General features: G+C 40.6%; 2 protein-coding genes across 29 annotated transcripts in view; both read left to right on the top strand.

Annotated features, from left to right (window-relative positions):
• LOC118517658 (protein kinase C-binding protein NELL2-like) overlaps positions 1-22210 on the top strand; it is a 48212-nt gene that overhangs the window by 10545 nt on the left and 15457 nt on the right. For 27 of the 28 annotated variants that reach the window (XM_036064029.1, XM_036064021.1, XM_036064026.1 and 24 more), the window contains 6 exons: positions 14062-14172; positions 19663-19813; positions 20297-20588; positions 20672-20827; positions 20900-21122; positions 21719-21895. In XM_036064029.1, coding sequence (XP_035919922.1) covers positions 14062-14172; positions 19663-19813; positions 20297-20588; positions 20672-20827; positions 20900-21122; positions 21719-21895 — 1110 coding nt within the window. Of the gene's footprint in view, positions 1-14061; positions 14173-19662; positions 19814-20296; positions 20589-20671; positions 20828-20899; positions 21123-21718; positions 21896-22210 lie in introns of those variants that run through there. The other variant, XM_036064034.1, reaches the window with a different exon arrangement.
• On the top strand, positions 16158-18067 carry LOC118517662 (UDP-glucuronosyltransferase 3A2-like). Its single transcript, XM_036064038.1, has 3 exons — positions 16158-16423; positions 16485-17657; positions 17724-18067. The coding sequence occupies exons 1-3, from the start codon at positions 16287-16289 to the stop codon at positions 18013-18015; spliced, it is 1602 nt and encodes a 533-aa protein (XP_035919931.1). The 5' UTR covers positions 16158-16286; the 3' UTR covers positions 18016-18067.

Genomic DNA, 22210 nt, shown 5'->3' with positions numbered 1-22210 from the left:
CATAGCTGCGTGCCAGGTGAACTATATGGTACGGGTTTGTGTCCGACTAATAAAGTATTTATAGCACGTAAATTTGTCAACATAATGGAACAATAACATCGAAAGGTAAACATATTTTCTCGTTGGCTCGGTCCATATTCATTCATAAATAAGCGTATACACAGCGGTGTTAGTGTTAATGTTCATCTAATTCTAACACTGTTGCCGCAAATCGTTACTACGTAGTTGTTGTTTATACTGTTGCTCACACTGTACTTATTGTACAGCATTGGCGGGTATTCGTATATTCTCCCCTCTTATTTTTTAAGTTGATTGATTTTTTCATCGCTTCGTGAGAATGAATTCATTCCATTAAAGGCAATCAACTTATGCGAAAAAGGATAATACATTTAAAGCGTGAAATACGATTAAGTTTAAGATGCAGATGTTGAATATGATTTTTTAAATAATACTTTAATGAGGTTACTAATCAAGTAACTAAATAATGAACTTTATTGCTCATATTTTTCTATTTTAATGCTTAAAGCTGTTACTTTTATATTCTACCCTAAAGACGTACTTTCCATACTGATGTCTAAGTTGTCAACCACAATTCAGAGTTGATTTCGGCGGAAATCTCTGTCCTTTAGCTTAGCACTAAGTGATACACTTGTACACATCTCCACTTCATGCAGATATTTACAAAAGCACCCTTGAGCATCAGGAAGAGCATTCGAATAACATTTTTTAACAATAAAAGACTTTGCCTAGATTTAGAGTTTTGTCCAAGGGGAATCAAACAAACCGCACATGGTTTGCGTACGCAGGAAAAAATCCTACTCCAACGATTTCCTTCAAGGATCGATAACCTTATTGTGTATTTGGTATGGTAGATTTGGGACAGAAATATGTGTGCTTGGAAGGGTGTGATGCAAACTAGGGAATGATTTGACTATTTATTTCGTTGTAACTACGGCCAGACCGTTCCTGGTGAATAAAAAAAAAACTTTTTTATCATTTGTTGACGTTATTTGTTAAAGTAAAATATCAACAATTATGTCACTAACAAACGGAAGGAAAACTTGTTTGCAAGGAGTATGTTAGTAGATATAGTAATGAAGAAAATATCTTCTAATTTGACTCTACAACCTCGATTGATGTTGGCCTGCCATTTGAAGTTTCCATGACTTAAACTTACCCGTGACTGGACAGTCAGTCCTGCGTACGGGGAGTTAGTTTGGATAGGATTTGATCCCTGGTCCTTTTCTGAGGTGTGAAGATCGCCACTGCTATTGCCTCAGTCTACGGGCTGCTTTTATGAAGAAACCATCTTCTTCATAAATAATAATCAATACGCGTTGTAGCGCTTAGTCAGGAAGGTCTTGCACTGTTCGTTGCCACTACTAAACATCTGGACCCGTGATTCAGATTTAATCCTCTGGAATAACTATTTATTTTCTTCTTTATTAGGAGACCGACTGAGCTGAGCTAGCTATTTTTGTATTTCGCCTTGTAGGGAGCATACTCAAATCTTACTCAGAAATAATACTGAGATGAAATTGTTTACTATTGTTTTACTTAACACCTATGAATAAACTTGGTTTCGTTTTTGGGTAAAATGAGGCGATGAACAATTCGAAAATCTAAACAGAAACCTAAGCAAAAAGACTCCGAAATCAGCTGACAAAATTCATTCATTTCAACAAAGCTCCCTAGCAATTGGACGGAATGGCAGCAAGCAAACAAACCGAACGATGGGGCCGGCGGTTTCGGTTAATTGAGAAAAAATAATGAAAGCTGCACCAACAAGCTAGCTGGGTATCCGTTTTTTGGGTGGGATGCTCTGCCTGGTTTTCCTTTTCTTTTCTTTTCTTTTTGTTTTGTTTAATTCAATCGTCTGGGCGATCCCGAGCTTTTTGAAAGCGAGCTGGCCGTTACATAGCGTTGGCCGCCGCTTATCTCTAGACGAGTGAACGAACGAATAGTCTGGGGAGACGTGTTCAGGTGGTGCGCGCGCGAGCGATGCGTCGCCGTGGTTTCCACGGCTAATCCTGTTCGATGCTATTTCGTTGAGGAAGGTTTTGAAACTGGCTGAATATTTAAATAATGTGTTTCGGGGTAAAATCGGATCACCTTAAAACGTCGTATTCGCAGAAGGTGTGTGGCTCAGAGGTGTGTGTGTGTGTGTGTGTGTGTGTGTGTGTCTGTGTGTGTGTGTGTGGAAAGAAAACGAAAGAAAATGGTTTGGAAAAGAAGAGTCTCAGGAAGAGCGACAAATTTAATTATCCCCCCATATTCTTCCCTTTGGTGTTCACTGTTTTGTTTTTATTTTCCTTTTTTTGGTTTTGTTTTATATCTTGTCACACAACCTCCAGATTGAGGACGATTTATTGTTCTCAGGACAAACCAAACCAAAAAAAAAGAAAAAACAGTCATTCAACATTGAAGGTAGCCAGCTTTTTGGTCCGCGTCTGCATGTTTCATCTCCGCCGGGCCGCCGTTGTAAGGTGGCATGCTGGAAATAATTCTACAAATGTATGTATTAACTAGTATGTAAATGTCCCCAACAGCCCTAACAGCCCACCAATGTTCGGACTTTGAAGTGCGTGCGTGTGTGGTTTCGGTGTTTGAGGAATTCCATTGCCCAAAAACAAAAGTAAAGCATAAACTCATCGTGATCTAAATTGGACGATCTCATCGATGAATTTCACAAGTATGTAAATGAGCCATCCCACCCAACCAGTGTTTGAGTGAACATGAAAAAGGTTTGTTCAGTTATTGACCACTTGGGATGTAGCGCTGTAGCGGATGATCGGCTATGTTCTACGGGTCACGTCACGTTGTTAATGTCAACTGCCAGATGGCGTACGTTAGATAATGTTGTGAAATACGGATTTACTTTAATGAGCTCAGTAATGATCTTCGAAATATAATAATGGTTCGCTAATAGTGCAAGTTTGCTGAGTTACCAAGGGTATCCAACTCTAAACTATAAGTAGAATCGATATCCATAAACATAAAGAGTGTTAATTATTATCTATAGAATAATAAGAGAGTTTGCATGGATGGCTTTACACATCTGAACTTGTCACGATCAGAGCTTAGGCGCTTCAGCAACAAAAACTTATCAAATCAGCAGAATCAGTTTCCCTTTTTGCTCACCCCCAAACAGCTCGCCTTTTGTGGCCAATGCCAATGCGAGAAGCGGAAGGAAATAATGCTAGCAAAGTCCATTCGAATTCATTAAGGAAAAATATTGTCATCAGAATGTGACAGTAAAAATCGAAGCACAAAACTCAAACCCCCAAAAGGGTGGTGGCGGTCTCAATTTTAGTCTCCTTTAGCGAAAAAGGGGATTTCTTTTTCGGTTCTGGTTACTGGGCAGAAAGTTGCGCAGCGTTGCATAAATCAACCCTGTGGGGTGGCAAACCCTGTGAAGCGATCGGCTTCGTTTCATAACGATCGGAGGAAATTGTATGCAAATAAATATAGCATTTATCTTTGTGCAACGTGTGTACCACACGTTGCTTGTTGGCGCCTTCTCGGCAACAATTTTTGACTGAATCGATTGCATTTCGGCTCGCTTGATTTATGCGTAGACACACAAAAATAAGCCGCTTAATAATGTGCTGGTGCAGTGGACAATGTGGCATATGTGTGGAATCTTTCTTTTTTCTCCCTTCATTCATTGCTCGAATGCTTTAACTAGCTTAGACCAGCTGTTAAATCGGTAAAGTTGAGTTTAAATTAAATGGCGTTTGGTTGGGAAATTGCATCGAAAGCAACTTCTGCCCAAAATAGCCGTCATTCCCAAAGGAACGGTGCATCGCCTGGTCAAAGATCCAAGCCATTTGTTAACTATACCCGGCGAGCGATCTCCAAAATTAAGTTGGAACGCCGAACCGCTGCTAACTAGCCCCATCTGAAGCCATTGAGCTATCGGTGAACGTGGCCTACATAATGTCACTCCTGCCCATATATCCCCGTGCTGAAAGTTTACCGCCTCTGCGGTGCTCTGTCTCTCTATTCATCAGAAGCCTCGGCCGACACCTACCGAACAAAAGCGCCCCCTTTTTGTTTCCTCCTGTTATCTGTGGTGCTCTCTTTGACCGGTTTGAAACGAATAGTTAAATCTCCGACGGAAGCATAAATTCTTCCTCATTAATAAAGAGCGCTTTAAAATTCGTGCATCGTTTCTGGTTCTGCTTTGTGAAACCGTTTGTTCGTCCGCCTGATGCGACTTTGATGGTGGCCTTGTGGTCAGTGTGGTTCGATTTTTTCGGATCAAAATTTCAGATTCCCAAAGAAAAAATTCAAGCTGTTTCGTGGTGTCTGTTTTTTCGCACACAAGGAAAAGTGTTATCAACAATCAACAAACATTGATTTCAATAATCTCCGAAGAAAAATAGAAAAATAAAATCTTATTATATCATTTAGCTATTTTTTATACTTTTCAAATATAACTATGCTGAGCTGTGCGGCAAGTAAAGCACACTCCCATTGTTTTCTTTGAAATCCTTTCCTGCATCATGCCCATTTCCATCTCGGCATGCGAGCTCCGCTAGGATTTCTAATAGGATCTTCCAATATTTGTTATGCTAATGATTTAGGAGGCACATACGCGCACGCAAACGTGTAAATGGCCCGATTTTCAAAGGCTTTTGCGGAGTGTACTTTCCTTTCACACTCGCGCCATGTGCACAATTATTGTGCGTTCTCTGCACAAAAGGGCACCAGCCAGCAGCCCCTGCTGCTGACAGCAACAGTGGTGCCTGGTGGTGGTTTGACAAATTTCTCTATTTCTCATAATCTTAAGGGGAAAGGTGGTGATTCCGGCAAACAATGACATTCATCGATTGTGTGACTTCAATGGGCGTATATGATTGCTAAGTCAAGCCCCGTGTCAACTTAATTTAAACTCTACTGTTGGCCAGCGCAAACAAGTGGAGAGCGCGAAAGATACTTCTTGTGCAGAATGATTGATGTGGTTATTTTATATGACAGCGCATATGTGTTCGCGCGGTTCGCGTCTTTTCACAAACGCTTCTTCGATTGGTCATTTGTACCACTCGTGCCCGATGCGATGCTTGGCGTTGGCAAAAGAAACCAGAGTACAACGACGATGACGACGACGACGGTCCTTTTCCTTGCTTCCAGGAGGCAGCAGATTCGTCAATGGTCGTCGATGTTAACGGTCGGGCAGAACGCTGTACGGTCTCGGAAAGACTCTTGGGTGATTTGTTAGTTGTAGCGATCAGGGCGACGGTGCGCCGTGTCAAGATTTATCTTGCCAAGCACCCCGTGTGCCGTGTGGTTAACTATGAAGTGGTTATGGGAGTTTTGTGTTTTTTACTGATTTCAATGGCATTTCTCTCGGTATTGAATTTTCACCGCTTCTCTTCCCGAGTGTTGTTGCTGTTCCCGAGGACTTTTGCATGTTGCGTTCCGTGTGCCTTTTGACTAATTGCTGCATATTATGAGGGATTTTAGTGCCCGTCAACATTTGCAAACACAGCTCAACCCTTCCACGCACAATGATATCTTGAGCAATTGAGCACTTTCTCCGAAGGAAGTCGCCAAAGAGTTATGTTTACTTTTCGAGTTGCGAGTCCCATTGTTCCATTTTCTTTCTACATCACCAGAGCGAGACAAAGTGTGTATGTGTTAAGTATAACACATCAAGAAAGGTTTGCAAATTTCAATACATAAATACAGACAATTTAGGCTTCTAGTAGTAATGGTAAAATGGTAATTAATTAGCAAACAAACGAAATTTTATGCATCACTCCCCGTCCTTTCTTCTATAAGGGTTCATCATTACGGTTGCTAATTATGCAGATTGAAAAATTTACGATTTGTGATGGCTAATTGCAAAATAATGACACAACATGACAGTACCCGCGATGACAGCTATCCCATTGCACTAATCGATATATAATTGATTTATGTCTTCTTTGCTTTAAGACAGATGTGCCCGGGGAGCAGTACCGAAGCATAACTCTCCATGCTGTTGGGGGGCTTGCCGGTTTCATGGCTGAACCAGTTTAAACTGGTTACTTTGCATTCCTCTTTTCAATTTTGCCATACCACATCTACAGACAAAACCATAATTATGGTCACAATTGCCGAGCAATGTTTATTTAATATAATTTACATTTTAACCCTTTGAAACATATTTTAAACGTTTCTTAATGGTTATTGTATTATTTATGAATTCGTTTTTGAATGCTTTTGATAATTTTATAATTGATAACCTAAATTGATCAATTATTAAATTTAAATTAATGTTTTGATCAACAAATAATTACTCTGTTGTGTACAAAACGAAGTCTGTTTCATGTTCAGCCATTAGTCATACAACACCAAAAAAGCTATCGGCAGTATAATGGGTTTCAGTGGTGATTTTTATAACACATTGCCAAAAAGTTCCATAAAAATTCAAATAACTGATCCATATAATTGATTTTTTGAGCCACTAAGGTTCAAATGAACAGTGGAAAATTTCAAAATCATTTTGGAACTTTGCAATTGTAGAATGGAACCTTGCAAACAGTTGGGGGATAATTTGCAATGCGATAGTGGAAATCTGCCATCAGCGGTGTTTTGTGCGTGTAATTAACACAACATTTCCAACATTATTTTTGCGCTTAACCAGTTCCGATGTCCAAGTGTATTTTGAAATTTGGTAGATTAGCAGAACTGGATCATACTTGCGGCATAAAACCCACAGCTGTTCGCAACAGCCAACATCCCCTAGCTGTGGGATATGTTCCAAAATATGATTGCAAAGGTTCCTATTGAGTTTTCAAAGTTCCACTATCCATTTAAAGCTTTCCCCCATTGAAACCATGCTATAGATAGATTCGGTCATTGCCATGATACAGGATTATAGAAACGATAATTATTTAGCGAAACAAATTGTTTTCGACAAAGTTGAAAAATCTGGTGTACATTTTAAAGTAGAAAAAAATTCACGATAGCAGATTAAATTTAATGATTCCCGTTCATTGCCGTATTTATCCCATTTATCAGTATGTTATGCCTTCTTTGTACACGCTTTAAACATCCATTAAAAAATTACTTTTCAATTTCTTCATTTTATCAGCATTTTTAAATTAGTCTTTGTCAAAGTAAGGGGTTTAATACCCAGTGCTGCCGAGTCAAAGACCGGCGACACTAACCCTTCGTCCTCCTAACCAGAATCCAGAACCGCGAGACTTCTGTGGTATTGGAAATAAGTTTATTTAGGACGCAGAGCCGCCGAGGATTAGCACCAACTTAGGCACGATAATGTCCGTAGGTCACGTAATGTCTGGCTGTAAATTTGTCCACGCCCCAGAGACCGGAACTGATAACGGTAGTATGAGTAATTTTTCCTACCATTTCTCCTGTACAATTCCTGGGGTGGGAAGAAGGCCTGGATGTTAGATGCGTAGACATGCGTCGGTTGTTCGTGTGATTGCTAAATGTTTCAATTCTCCAGACCCAATATCAAAGCTGTATGACATTATCTGTTACATTCAACAGAGGCTGTCAAGCATATGTTGTCTTTATGAGAAAGTTAAGCCATCCGAGATCATTTAATAGGGGTTAGAACGTGAGGTTATTGTGGCAGTTTAGGGGAAAGCCGATTTTCGGGCGCGTAACAGGTACGATTGTGCTGGTACGAATGAGTCTCCAGAGAGTCATCGATATTCCCCGGGAATGAATTCCCGTGCCACCGATCAATGAACGCAGGTATCGTCGTGTTCAACTTGCGAGACGATGAAAAAATTTAATTAAGAGACTTAATCAATATCAATAAATCTTACTTTTTATTGATTGACTTCGGTCCTTGATAGTTTGGGTTGTTGGCCTTTTGTCGGCCATGAGTATTCCCAACAGGGTGAGAGCTTAAACAACAATGCCAACCTGTAGAGTGTGTTGTAATAAGCGGATCAGCGTTCTATAGTGTGAATTTACGAGTTTTTGAAGCGGCTAACGTAAAGCGATACGCAGAACTAGCTGTATTCTGTGGCTCATTCTAGTAGTGGTGGTGACAATAATATTGGTACACATCTTTATAAACTCCGAATCGAAATCATTCGACTTCACTTCGTGCTTGTTTATTTATTGGTCAGATGTGGTAGCTTATTGGAAGTAAGACATGCATTACTTCGAGAATTTAAATATTTGCATTATTAGGTAGCGTCTCTTAATCCCATGGCTCGAATAGAGTGAGCAAAACTTTCCAGGGTCCTAAGTGAAGTATCAAGCAGGATTAAAAAAAAAAAACAGAACAGCGGACGCAAAATTATGATAATCCGTTAACCTCGCAAACAAGCTTAAGACCTCCGTGCAGTCAGTCTCGCCGTTCGCAATTTCTACATGCGGATCCAAATCCCGCCCGGTAGTAGATTTGGCTATCTTTTGTTTAATTTTGTGGCGGAAAAATTATATGACGCGTGTTTATGGCGTTTATCGCTTAATTGATGACTAAAGATTTTATTCACCGGCCAGCTTTAAACATTACTGAGGCTCCAATCTCGGGCGTAATGGGATATAAAAAAGCGTTTACGATACACACCACCACGAACGGATGAGTGTGAAACCAAGCGTTGTAAACTAAACAAATTAAAGCCACACCTGAAGGGAAAAGATTCATGGCAGGAGTTTTCGACAATTATTTCCGTAGACAGTTTCGCAGGATTTTCCACTAGCTAGCCCGCTAGTTAAACCAGTCAGCAAAATGAATGAATATTCATGCGCTTTAAAACGTGTGCAATAAAACACACACAAATACACACACATAGACACATACATGGTTCAGATTTGGCTATCGGCTTAACAGGGATTGAAAATGAAGCAGCAAAGCGAACAACAATAATAAAGCTGATTTTGATTTTTAACGTTACAATTCAGGTTTTTTTTTTCGACCACTCGGTAAGACTACAGGTTTGGGCTTAAGAGGCGGTTAAGTATATTAATATACTACAATTAGCACAAGCAGAGCTGAGCAAGCTTCTTTAGTCGCTCAATACTTGGTGTCGATTCTGAATGAGTTGTCGCACTGAACGGGCGGCCGAGCTTTTAAGTACCCTACTGAACCGGATTACGCCATTGGTCGTCGATGATGATGGTTGCAAATAAAACTGTTTCGACCTACTAACACACAGCGTGCATTGGACAAAGCACGCATTAAAGATTGCGAAACTGCACGCTTATAAAGATTTAAATACAAGGTGCACGGGCACACACACACACAAGCATCTTTCCGCCAGGTTATATAAGATAGGTTAGGGTCCCGGAGCTTAATACTGCCGATAATTATGGTATCATAAATCAGAATCTTAGCTTCTTGGAGTGTTTGGTCGTTTCATTTTTATTCTTCTCTCTCCCATAAGCCTCCCCCAAACTCTAGCAAAGAACGCTGTGGAAAAAGAAACAATACGAACACGACACGAATAAAGGAAAGCGAATGAGGTGGAGTTTTAGAAAGATATTGATGTGAAGACACCGTGATTGTGTCTTCGTTGTTAGCTTTGCTAAAAGGCTCAAACAAGATGCTGGAAAGTTTTGTTGGTTTTTTATTCTTCGTTGGTCGCATGTATGCTGTTTTATGTGAAACCCTGAGACTGAGCATGGCATGTCATCAACATCAGATTGCTTCTGGAGGTATAAAAAGCAAGCGCTGTTTTTGTCTTCTTCCACCAAATTAAATGGTAAAACAGCACCAACGGTGAAGATGGTCTGCAGTCGCGGGATGATCGCACTCAAAACAGTGAGAGAGTCTTGATCTTTGACAGGTTTTTTGGTGCCCTTTTTTACATAAGTTAACGGTGCGTCAGGCTGGCCGGATGGAATCCGGACGAATCCTTATCTCTACCGTTGCCGTCGAGCTGTTATTTTATGGCGCTACACTACGCCGCCGTCGCGGTGACTTGTGAGAATAAATGGTGGAGATGGCGTGGACCACGCGGAAACGTGGTCAACAAATAACTAAGTGGTAAAGCTAACGAAACCGCAGCGAAACGAGCAGCCACAGGCTAAAGCACGAGGTCTGGCTTTTGGGGCGGTAGAGATAGGTTAGGTTTAGGTTATAGGCTGCTTGCCCAAAACTGTTGGTGTGTCCTGCGACGCGATGTGTGTCGGATATGCGCGGTTGTGAAAATGGAAAGAAATATGATCTGATCACGAATTAGCACCCTTGTGCGTCATTTTATGTGCCGCCCAACAAACGACCCCATGTCAGCGTTGCCCTTCTTTGCCCGTGCCCGGTGGTCGGTTGATCCCTGCGCGACGCTTGCTGATCGTATTTTATAATCCAATCGAGGACACCTGCTGTGCTTGCTGAAATGCTTAAGCGCAGCGTTTGAAATATGTTCCACTCCATGTTTACACTCGGAGTTGCGAATAACGACTTATAATTCATAGAAAAAAACTAAACATTTGCATCTTAACTAAGTGATACGACTGCTTAATCGCGTATCGAAACGTTTAATAGCTTTTTGCTGCCTGCGCCAGGCAGCGACATAGTTCGATAGTAGATCTTTTCGCGTTAGTTATGACGTCCAATATATCAATAAATGTGGATGATTTGGAAACGTGTCTCTGAAACCCTTTCAATAGTCTGGCTATAGTCGTTGGAACTGCAAATCACTCCCTACTTTCCCTGCAGTTTATGTAATTTTTTACTTATAATGGACAACATATGTATATCAAGTGATAAATAATACTTCTGATTTCTATATCAACTTTTTAACACCGAATAACACAATTTCAGCGATAAAAGACAAATTCAAGAAGGAAAACTTAAATCGCGTCTAACTTGTTACATCTCTGAACTCTGAATCTTGCCGCATTTAAATGGCATCTTTTGTAAAACAACATCATAATATACGGGATAAAGATTAAAGCTGTCGTAAACCCCGTGCTGGATACTTTTTTTTGCAAGTTACGTAAATAAGTTACTACTGCCCGGTAATTAATCCGGCCCATATTTCAGGGATTACGCACTTTCTCCAGTTTGTACACCAGCATTACGTTTTGTAATCGAAATTAAGTTTTATTACTTTGAACTCATAAGAAGGATATACATATAAAGTTTAAAAAATAAAAGAAGTGGTACATTTTTTTTAATTTTCAGGTCTGATTTTAATTATGCTGCCGAATTTAATCATCTTTGATAGCTAGACCTGGATAATTGGAACATTTGTCACAAGATGAATCAGAAATCTTTAGTGGTTTTAAGCATATTTTTTCCAAAAAGGCACTCTGAAACCTTTTGATAAGACCATTTGGCATGATCAAGATATATTTACGTCTTGACATTGTTTTTTATATCAATTTTAAAGCTAATAAGTTACATATTTGTCCTAGCAAGTGACGGATAAACCACCTTTTACCCGTTGTTTTGTATGAGGTAGTCGACGGGCCACTCTTAGACAGCCGGAAATCTCTGATCGACGAGAACCCTGGCGGCCGCCAACTCCGCCCATAGATTAATTTCCCCCTGGTTCCTTGGAAACCTAGTTAAGCTTGGTGAAACTGTCCGCTAGTAGACTTTTTTACACAATAAATATCAAATATTAAAATTCTAAAGCAAATCAGTACCATTAATTAGAGTAAATCACCTAAAACCTTAAATTTCCTTTTTGTCTACTTTTTAAATTTTCATAACGAAATCATGCTTACACAAAAGCATTATGAAACGTGAAACATTCAGAATAGCTAAGCCTCGTAGCTTAATAGTTAGTTCTTAGCATGAAGGAACGATACGGCTGAGATTCGAGGCTCAACCTTGCCGTATGAAGTATCGAAATTGCTACCATTCGCCCCTAAGACCACTCCACAAAGAATAAGCTAGTAATGTTGAATAAAGTTCGAGCTCCGGCTTGTCGGAAAACTTTTCTAATCAGTGTACATACATTTCATCTGGCAAAAGTTTATTCGTTATAGAAGATGAAATAATAAACATAGGATAAAACGGATGCTTATCATCCCAGATAAACTCCTCGCATAATTGAAATTCCGAGAGACATGTTGCATGAGACACATATTTATCGTAAAGCTTGGTAAAACAAGCAAAATGCTAATTGTTTAAAATCAGCATACAGACAGACCGCTTCCGTTCAATAATTGTTTTGATTCATCATGAAACCAACAAAAAAACACAGAACCGAGAGAAGGGAAAAGAACAGTTTGATAGCGAATCTAATCCATGACTAGACAAGCTTTGAAAGCAAGTGGAATCTGAATTGCCGTTGCGGAGTTTTTCTCTCAACTCTCAATGGTTATTGTTGCTACGCGGAATAAGGCCTCGCATAGAGCTGGCATCATCAACGCAGAAACTCATCCGTTGGCGGAAGCTGCTACGAAGGAAGCTACATCCATGCGAGGTATCAGTAACACACAAACTGGCGCCCTAAGGGCGACCATAAACAGATTTATTGTAGTGTTGGAAGTTTTCTTTGGCCTGTGTTTATTCAACTTTCTCTTATTTCCTGTTTGAATCACCATTGCATTATTAAATGTTCTGTTTTCTGTTGCGACATGAGTAAGCTTCGAAGATTGCGGAAGATCTGCTCGGTTCGGTATCGTTGCGTCGTCGGTGTCGGTGGACGAGTAGAAGATAAGCATAATTTGTCGAACCATGGCCGTTCAACCATTTGTCGAACACTGAAACACTTGGTTTTCGAGATAAACGCTTTTTACTGCGTTTATAAAGCGGAGATTGGTTTCATTGAAAGCTTTTCGTTAGCTTAAAAATAATATACTTGAATAATATTACAAGCACTAAAATGAACCACCCATCCAAAACTAATCGTCAATATCCAAACTATGATTTTCAATCATTTGGATGGGCAAACTTTTCCCCTGGACACTAGCAATTATAGCTTTATCTGTAGCAGAATGTTTAGATGTGTGTCCTGATCGATTGTGGCAAATGGTCGCCGGGCCAGCCAGACATCAGCATCAACATGTCTGCAAAACACGGGGAAAACATCTCGCCCGTACTACACTACTACACAAACCGAGCATTATGAGAACGACATAAATCATAACAATAAAATCACGGAAGTGTAAGAGCTTGTGCAGGATAGATACGTGTTTTTGGCGAGACTGTTAACGACCACAATGGCGTCGTAGCTCGGAATTCTACTCGCAGAATTGTCACTACATCGAGCCTACATTCTTGCTGCCATCCGTCCGCAAAGTTGGATCTGTAGTTATTGGAAAACGCTTGTTGCACATTCCTGTGTAGTGTTAACGGGGAGAAAAAAAAGATGAAATATCAAACCACACAGACATGTGACTCCAAGATTACTATTTTGTACCATCAATAAAACGTGCAGATTGCGACTGGTACTTTAAGCAACTTGGACAGTATGGGCCAGACCAGGGCGACTCACGGCGTATTGCTGAATAAGTTTGAAAACAACCAAGTGCAATCCCACCGTGACAGTTTTAATTGATTTATTAACAATGTCGAGAAACTTCACCCAGGAGCCTGTGCTTTTAGGTTGTTTGCTTGATACAGATATTTATTTGTGTGCGAGTGTGCTGCTATTGGTTTCGCCGTTACGCTGGCAATTCAATTGTGTAATACAGCTATCACACAGAATGGAAGGGAATGGAACGGGGAAAACAATAAATAAAGCTATTTACTAATACGGGGCGGTCCGGTGGCCGAGGCGGCAGCGGTGCCGGTCTTCACACGGCAGGGCCGGGGTTTAAATCCCATCCAGACCGCCTCCCCATACGTAAGGCTGACTACTTTACTACGGGCAAAATTAAGTCACAGAAAGCCAGAAATGGTAGGCCGAGACCTCTCGAGGTTGTGCCAAGCAAGAAGAAGCAGAAGATTTACTAAATCTGAAAATGATTGTACAAGATTGCTCACCTTCTATGAGGCTTAAACGACCATTTTGTCCAGCCAAGAAGATTCATCTGGCCAAGATGAATATTTTCTGGACTTCCGAGATTTCATTTGTTACAGATTGTGTACTAATCGTAGATTAATAAGTGTATAACATTCCATATAAATATTCCATACACGGTCATCTAACATTTTTGTGTGTTCCAATGTCTTTCTCCCTGTAGGTGGTGCGCTGGATCCTGGCATCGATTTATTGGACGCGTTAAATCTACACTCAAACCTGTCCCAATACCAAGGGGTGACGATAACACCATCCAGAGTTTTTCATTTGTCAGGTAAGATCGCATTATCTGATTTGTGTTGCGTTTGTGACCTTTTCATCGTGTTATTGTTTGTGTGTGCCGATTAATTATTATTCCTTAATCAACATAGATCGCTCGATAGTATAGGACAGATATAGAAGCAGTAGGTGATAGAAATAAATGGTCATTTCATTGATCGTCAATGCATCGTGCTACTTACTAAACGCGATATGAATCACATAACGCCTTCCTCCTTAAACCATTAGCCGGCAAAGAGCTTTGCTCCCAGAGCGTTGTTTACAAAATATTACAATCCATTACTTTTAAATAACTCATCCGTTTGACGCGTGTGCGGTATAAAAGTTCCGCATATCACAAGCGCAGAACTCGATCCATTTGATAGGAGCACGGAGTTTTGCAACAGAGATTTCTCCATGGTTTATGTATATTATATTGACCGGAATTGGCGTCCGTACCTCTCTATCCAGGAAGAAGTCTAGACAATGACACCACTACGCTCTTGTGCACTTTGCGAACACGTCTAGACTACGTCTATATTTTTTCTAGACTGCGTATGCCAGTGATTCTGCGGCATGTGTTTTTTTCTAGGCGTTGGCGACAAGTCGTTCGCGTAAGGTGGTTTTGCAAACTATAGATATGTAGCGAAATGTGGATTGTTGATATAGGGTACAATTACCAGCATAGGGTTTGGGTTGGGCAGAACGTTTACTTGATACACACAATATTAATGGGGCCGAGGAATGGAGAGATAAAAAAACAGTTATTAACTTTCAGGACGAGACCAATTAGTTCAGCAAAGATTCATTGACGGATGTACGCTAGACGAGAGGTTGTTCAGTGGAATATCTACAATGCGAATATTCTCCCGGTTTTGGTACCATCCTCAACTCTGAATCTGGGAATCCCCATAGGCAGGAAAAATCGAAGGACTCTAGATGATTCATGTTGTAGACGGCCTACCAAGACATCAACAAGGCAGATTAGTGAGAATGAAAGCTTGTGAAAGTCTTACTCACGACAGCAAGACACCCCCAAAATGCGTGAGAAATGTTGTGTAGAAAGTATACGTGTTTGCTAACTCATACTTCTTACGGTAATCTATGCTACAGCAATCCAAAAGCCATATATAATAAAATAAAAAGTTTATTTTTCTTCCCTTTCAACCCCAATCCACAATCGCAAACTCCCATCAACCCCTGAGCTTTGGGTCCTTGAGTTGCTAACTTTTATATTGTACTCAACATGCCAGCGCAAACATGCTATGTTGCTGTTGACCAATGAGCCATTTCCATTAAAAAAAAATCTTTTAATAAGTTTGTTATATATTTTAGCATAAATTTTTACTAAACTACAAGGACATCGGTAGAGAAGAGAAAAATCGTAGTAAAGGTTCACTCTACTTCTAATTTTACGACAATTCAATAACTTTAGAGTACAGTACATATTGTGTTGTGGCCGACTAGGAAATGGCCCCGTTAGTATTGCTGTGTTAATAAATCAACACAGCGACAGTTACGACCGATTTGGGGCCATTAAGAGAATTATCAATATAAACAGTACAGTGCGTGACATAATAGTAAAGCAGCCGGGTATTTACCTCAAAGTTGTGTTATTTTTTTATTATTCATGAAGGACGGCCTGGCCGGGCTTAACTCTAAATATATGCCCCCCCCCCCCCACCCCCTCAGGTCCATAACGATTTGCAATGTTACGAGATTTTTTTGAAGCATTCTTTAAACTTTGAGTTTTTAATTTCATTCTTTAAACAAAACCTACAAGCTCCAAACTCTACTCAACATTTGAAATAACCGATACGATACACGTACATAGAGGTGCACTTTAAAGAACTTACTGAAACGTTTGGAAGCAAAACATCTATGAATGCTGATTCTCAGCCGAACATAAAACTATATCCCACACTGTAAAACATCACGTCACCTCAATCAGAGCTCTTCAAAACGGAGCACCCGGGACGCTCTCGTCGTACACACTAGCTCATGGTGCCGACGACGACGAGTTAATCTTTCTCTCTTCCATCAACGACTCGGTCAGTAGTCTTGTACACTCCCGTCAGACTTGACGATGATTTTGATTTAGTGAAAAGAAATATTTCCCTCAAAAATAACATGGGAAATTTATGGCGCCCTGTGATGATATTTATCATAGTTTTGATAACATTGCGTGTGGCAGTAGCTACCGACAGTTTGCCACTCAGCAACATTCTTTACATAAGTGCTGTTGCATCGCCGAGTCACTTTCTATGGTAAGAAGCCGGTGCGGCCGTAAAGTTAAAGTTGACGCAAAAGGGTTCAATATCTTTGTAGGAGTCAACAGTTCGCTAAGGCGCAAGCCAACACTGGACACAACGTAACGTTACTGAGCATCTACAAAGAAGGAAGCGAACATAATCTTCACTTTCTCAAGCTTCATGAAGTCGATGAAGCACTGTCCAAGGACCAAACCATCGATTATCTCTCGCTGCATTTGATGTCTCCTACGGAGCTGTTGGCAGCTTTTGCCGACCTTGAGTATATGGTGTGCGAATATGCGCTCTCATCTAAACAATTGTTAGCCCTGCTAAACTATCCCAAAAACTTTACCTTCCAACTAGTTATTCACGACCATCTTGCCGGTCCGTGTTTACTTCTCCTTGTGGAACGCTTCAACTTCCCACCGTTAGTGATGGCATCAGCCACAAACGTTCTGTCGAGTGTAGAACCCATTCTCGGATCACCTCTGTATCCAGGATTCGTTTCAAGCTATTTACGTGACCTAGCAACGCCATCGGGATATTGGCAAAGATGCTACAACCTTATGTTAACAGTATACGAGTTGTTACTCAAACAATACTACAGTAACCCCCAAATTGATCGGCTTGTTAAAAGTCGGGTTAAGAATGTATCCAACGTTTCACACCTGGAAACTAAAGCTCTTATGGTGCTGATGAATTCCATCGATCTGCTCGATCAGACTGAACCTTACATATGGCGTGTAGTAAACGTTGGAGGATTGCACATAACTGCACCAAAGCAACTGCGACCCTTGTTCTATCAACTTTCGAACAAAACACACAGCAAATGTGTTTATATTTCGTTCGGAAGTAATGTAAAGATTAATAGCTTAAGCAATCCCCTAGCCAGGAGCATTACGACGCTAGCACGACTGTTGCCTGAGGTAATGTTTCTGTGGAAAGTGGACATTTCGCATCCGCTAGCGGATGATATCATCCCGGGGAATATGATAACGTTCGATTGGTTTCCACAAAACGATCTGCTGGGCAGCGGGATGGTCGATGTGTTTGTCACCCATGGCGGACTGCTCAGTGTGCAAGAGTCCGTTTGGTACGGGATACCTATGCTCGGCATTCCTAACTATGCGGATCAGTATCAAAACGTGCAACGTATCGAACGTCTGGGAATCGGGAAGAAGCTACTTCTTGAAGATGTAAACCCTGATACACTGAGAAAAAATTTGCTAGACGTTATGGGAGATGCAAGGTACGTGTGTTTGGTGCTTACATGTCCACTAGAAATTCCAATTTTCAATGTTTTCCCCCCGCATAGGTACAAACAGGCTGCAACAGCCATGTCCCAAATCATACGTGACAAACAAGTAACGCCTCAGATGAAGGCGCTCTGGGTGGTAGAATGGGCGTTAAGAAACCACAATAAAACTTCGCAGTTGCTGGATGATCTTAATCGTGTTGGATACATGCAAAAGTATTCGGTTGATGTACTTGCCACCTTTATATTTTTGTTATGTTTCGCCATTTTAACATCGTATCGAGCTGCAAGAGCGCTTGTTTGTTTCGTGATAGGAAGATTAAATGGAGAAAATAAACATAAAATTGAATAATCAAATAAAAACATAAAAAAACAATAGTTAGAAATGTATCATATGAAATAAATGATACAATTTAATTCTAAACGTTGCATGCCACTGTGCATCCTAAATACCCGAAAGCTGCATACGATGCAAACGAGGAGAACAAGTGCCAGATGCATATTGCCGAAGGAACGTTAGCGTTCCAAACTGACAGACATAATTCATACCAATCCAACATACAGGGCGCACTATAAATCATCTCTCGTTTAATTTCCTGCAGCTAACTACTTACCATGACATTGTAATGTATTGTACCCACTTGAACGAGTTGAATTCAGAATTCCACAGTGTGTCTTATTGAAATATTACGCTCTGTTGGAAGTAGAAATTTCGATTGAAATTATTCCTACCAAGGTTCAGCAAGTTATTTAGCTATCGTAATGTACACAACACACAAGACTACTTATAATTGTAACTAACTTGTTTTGTTGCATTCACGATAGTCCGCAGACAGGTAATCGTATAAAATATTATAGCTGCTGTGGCCAACACTTTTGCGCATTTAGGGCCTTTTTCGTTTTAATTTTAGTCCGTTCGGTCGAGTTTAGAACTATTTTCATCAAACCATTTATCATTGACTTTTTATGTGAGCTATATTGCATGTCAGTAAGCTATTCCGCTCAAAGTTCAGCTTAGAATCTTCGTAGTAGCACCTGACCAGTTTAATTCACGATAGGACGTAAGGACTTTGCCTAAATGTGAGAGTTTGTTTGATTACGTTAAAAGCGTGTATACGAATTCCCCAACAAAATATTGCAATGTCATGGCTTAAAATTGCTCGACGATATTTTCTAGTACATAGCACATTGAGATTTGAATAAACGAACATTGGAAGCATTGACCTACACAACACCCAGTCCTTGCATTAAGGACGAGTAGTAGTGGGTTCTATAAGCGAGTATTAAACAGTTGAGCAATAGCTATCGTGTTGAAACTTTCCTGCACATTCAACGACATACCTTTGGACACCAATTACATATTTACGACTGCTAGCGAACCTGCCAGCTTGACTATCTCGATTTCCATTCCGTAACGCACAACCAATTCGACCGAGCCGTTTCGAAACGAAACTGTCGCAAACGGATGAACTGGACACTAATAAATAATATCGCGTGAATGTTGTCCGTCTATGTTCGGACATTATTTGCGGCACCGCTGTGTTGTTTACCGTTTAGTCACCTACGGTAGCGACATATGGTGGTGGTGTGCATGTTTATTGCCTTTATCGTGCATTTTAAAACTAAAATAGCACACCAACACACCATGTGCGAGTGTGTGTAGGACAAGTGGAAATGTCGCATGTGCGGAAGCAATTCATTCAGCCTGCATATTGTACGCTTTTCCGTACTATCTGCGGAGCCTGGTAGCATTATCTTTGGTGGCATTGCTCGCTCAAATCAATTAGATGTTATCACCCGCGTATCTTTGTTGACCCGGGTTGGTCCGTTTGGTTGAAAAAATTATTGAAACTCGCAAATAATGTCTTCACGGCTTTCGACAACGGAAAACCCCCGTGCCTTGGACTCAACATCCAATCAGAATTTTAAAATAGCTCCACACCACCCTATCTGAAGTGATTGTTTTTCTAATGTTTGTTTTTCGCCTTTCTCTTCGCAGGTCTCGATCGAAATCTTGTTCTTCCGGCTGCGGTTTTTCACCGGGCAGTCGAGCAGATGAAAAAATCTCCAGAATTTACCTTTTCCGTTGTCCTAAAGCAAGAGCAATCCAATTCTGGGACCATAATATCATTTTCTAACGGAATTAATAGGTAGGTTTCAAAGTTCAAAGTTACATTTTCTTCCTTTCCTATGATTTTATTCTGTCTTCCCCTTGTCAACTCATCTATCCTGATGTATCCTTGCCCAAAATCCTTCCCTTGCGCGTCAGTTGAGTGTCCAACAGATTCAAAATTTGTTACGAAAATTTCATAAAACATACATAAAATGGCAGTCACTTTAAACAAAATATTCTGGAGATGGTGTACAATCATAAACGATCTTTTATGTTTACAACATGTTCTTTACATAATTTTGCCTACGAGAATATTTTTTTCATTGAACATTCAATCCTGCGCTTCCCTCTCCACCGTATCCCTTTCGCTGCAGGACCCGATCCCTCCCAACATCCTCCCTGAATGTCCTTCTCCTTTATTGTTGTTTTTCTGTTTTGCCCAGTTTTTTCTCCATGTACTTTCATCTTCTTTTTCTCTAATCCTAATCGAAACATTGTAATAATTAATATTAATGTTAAGGTATTTAGAATTACAATCAAGTGGAAGACGTGACGAAATACGTTTTCATTACACACACATAACAGCAGCGGGTGCAACGCAGATTCTGACGGAAACGTTTCCGTATCGACTAGCGGACGATATCGAGCACAAGGTGTCGCTTACAGTCAGCGGCACTGAAATGCAACTATTCATCGACTGCCATCCACTGTATAAAAGAGTGACACATTTTTTACCAGATAGAAATTTTAGTGCTTCCAATATGCAATTATTCGTCGGACAAAGGAACTCAAATAGTCATTATTTATTTAAGGTAAGCAGGACAGCACCGCGAATGATAAAAATTTGCACTAATTTAATCAATTCTGCCATTATTTTACCCGCACGGCCGCACAGGGAGAAATAAAAGATTTACGTCTCATCACTGGGTCTTACGGTTATTTATCTCAATGCGAGCTGATGGACGCACAATGTCCCACGTGTGGACAGTTCTTAGAGTTAGAAAATGCTTTATTAGAATTAAAACAAACAATGTCGCTGTTAACAAAAAGGGTAGGTGTTGCCAAACAGTCCTGACGGATCGAGTCGTGTTACCTCATCTCAACAAGCCTTCGTCCATTGCAGCTAGTGGAAGCAGAGAAGCGCGTCTCATACATTGAGGAATGTGATTGTAAAAAATCATGCTTAATAAATGGTACAACTAAGAACGATGGTGATGCCTGGGATATTGGCTGCAGTCGGTGTGAATGCAAACAAGGCGTAGTCAAATGTGGTCCAAGACCATGTCCAGAAGTTAAATGTAAACATCCAGTATTAAAGGAGGGCGAATGTTGTCCAGTGTGTTTGAGTAAGTATTTTCTAATTTAAGCATACATCGGATTAAAGACTACACTGAACCTATTAAAAATGGACGAAGGAGAAAGGAAAGTCATTTAACTGTTTTTGTTTCCCAAGTGCAAGCACTCCGTTCTGAGACCTTCAATGCGTCCATGATAAATGTCCACCAAGTGCTTTTCTCTCGCAGGAACTGGTTACCCATATTACGGCGCTAACTAATGAGTGAAATATGTCATTGTTACGGCTTGTCTAGATATTGCGTTAAATCTGTAATAAATTGTTTATGGACCCATCATGAAACGGTACACTTGGTTGGTGCAATGGCTTCATTCACCTAGTGTACTGTGTGCTGTGGTGCGCTAGTGGTTGATTCACGTCAATTCATACATACGGTACAAAACAAGGAAATATTTTTCAATGGCTGTAAAACCAGTTTGTTACGCTTGACTTTCAAAACAATGTATCTAGGATAGCTTCATTCAAGATCGTTGTGACAACCATTGTTCCAAAGATAGATGTTTCAATTTGCAAACACGATCCGTCTATGCAATTACTTTCAATTTACTGTGCTTTAATACAACATGTTTCCTCTTATTTCAATTGCAGAAAGCTGTTACATTACTAAGAAAGACTTTGAGCATGGTGAAATCCAAATTCTTGGCTGTAGAAACTGTTCGTGCGTGGACGGTAATATGCACTGCGAATTTCTGCAGTGTCCAGAGCTAAAGTGTCCCCCCGAGCAACAGATGTCAGTGACGGATGAGTGCTGCAAGTTTTGTCAAGGTATTTCATCGTTTCCCTTATTACTACCATCTCAAGACCACATACTCTTGGGAGACACTCATCAGCAGTCCCGACAGCAGCAGCAGCAGCAGCAGCAGCACCAGCAACACCAACCACACCAACCACACCAGACAAACCTAAACCTGCAAGAACAGCAGGAACAGCAGGATTCGTTTCAAGTGACACATTTTCAACCGTACGAGCATAGCGACCGTACAACCCTCCATAACGCCACAAGCCAAACAGAGCTCGAAGGAGGTGTCAGTTCTCTAGCCGAGAGTGACAATGGTGGAAGAACGATGGCCGACACGTTCG

Source organism: Anopheles stephensi, chromosome 2, assembly GCF_013141755.1.
Source record: "Anopheles stephensi strain Indian chromosome 2, UCI_ANSTEP_V1.0, whole genome shotgun sequence".
NCBI lineage: Eukaryota > Metazoa > Arthropoda > Insecta > Diptera > Culicidae > Anopheles > Anopheles stephensi.
The sequence above is the reverse complement of the archived record's forward strand: the minus strand, read 5'-3'. Positions and strand labels throughout refer to the sequence as shown.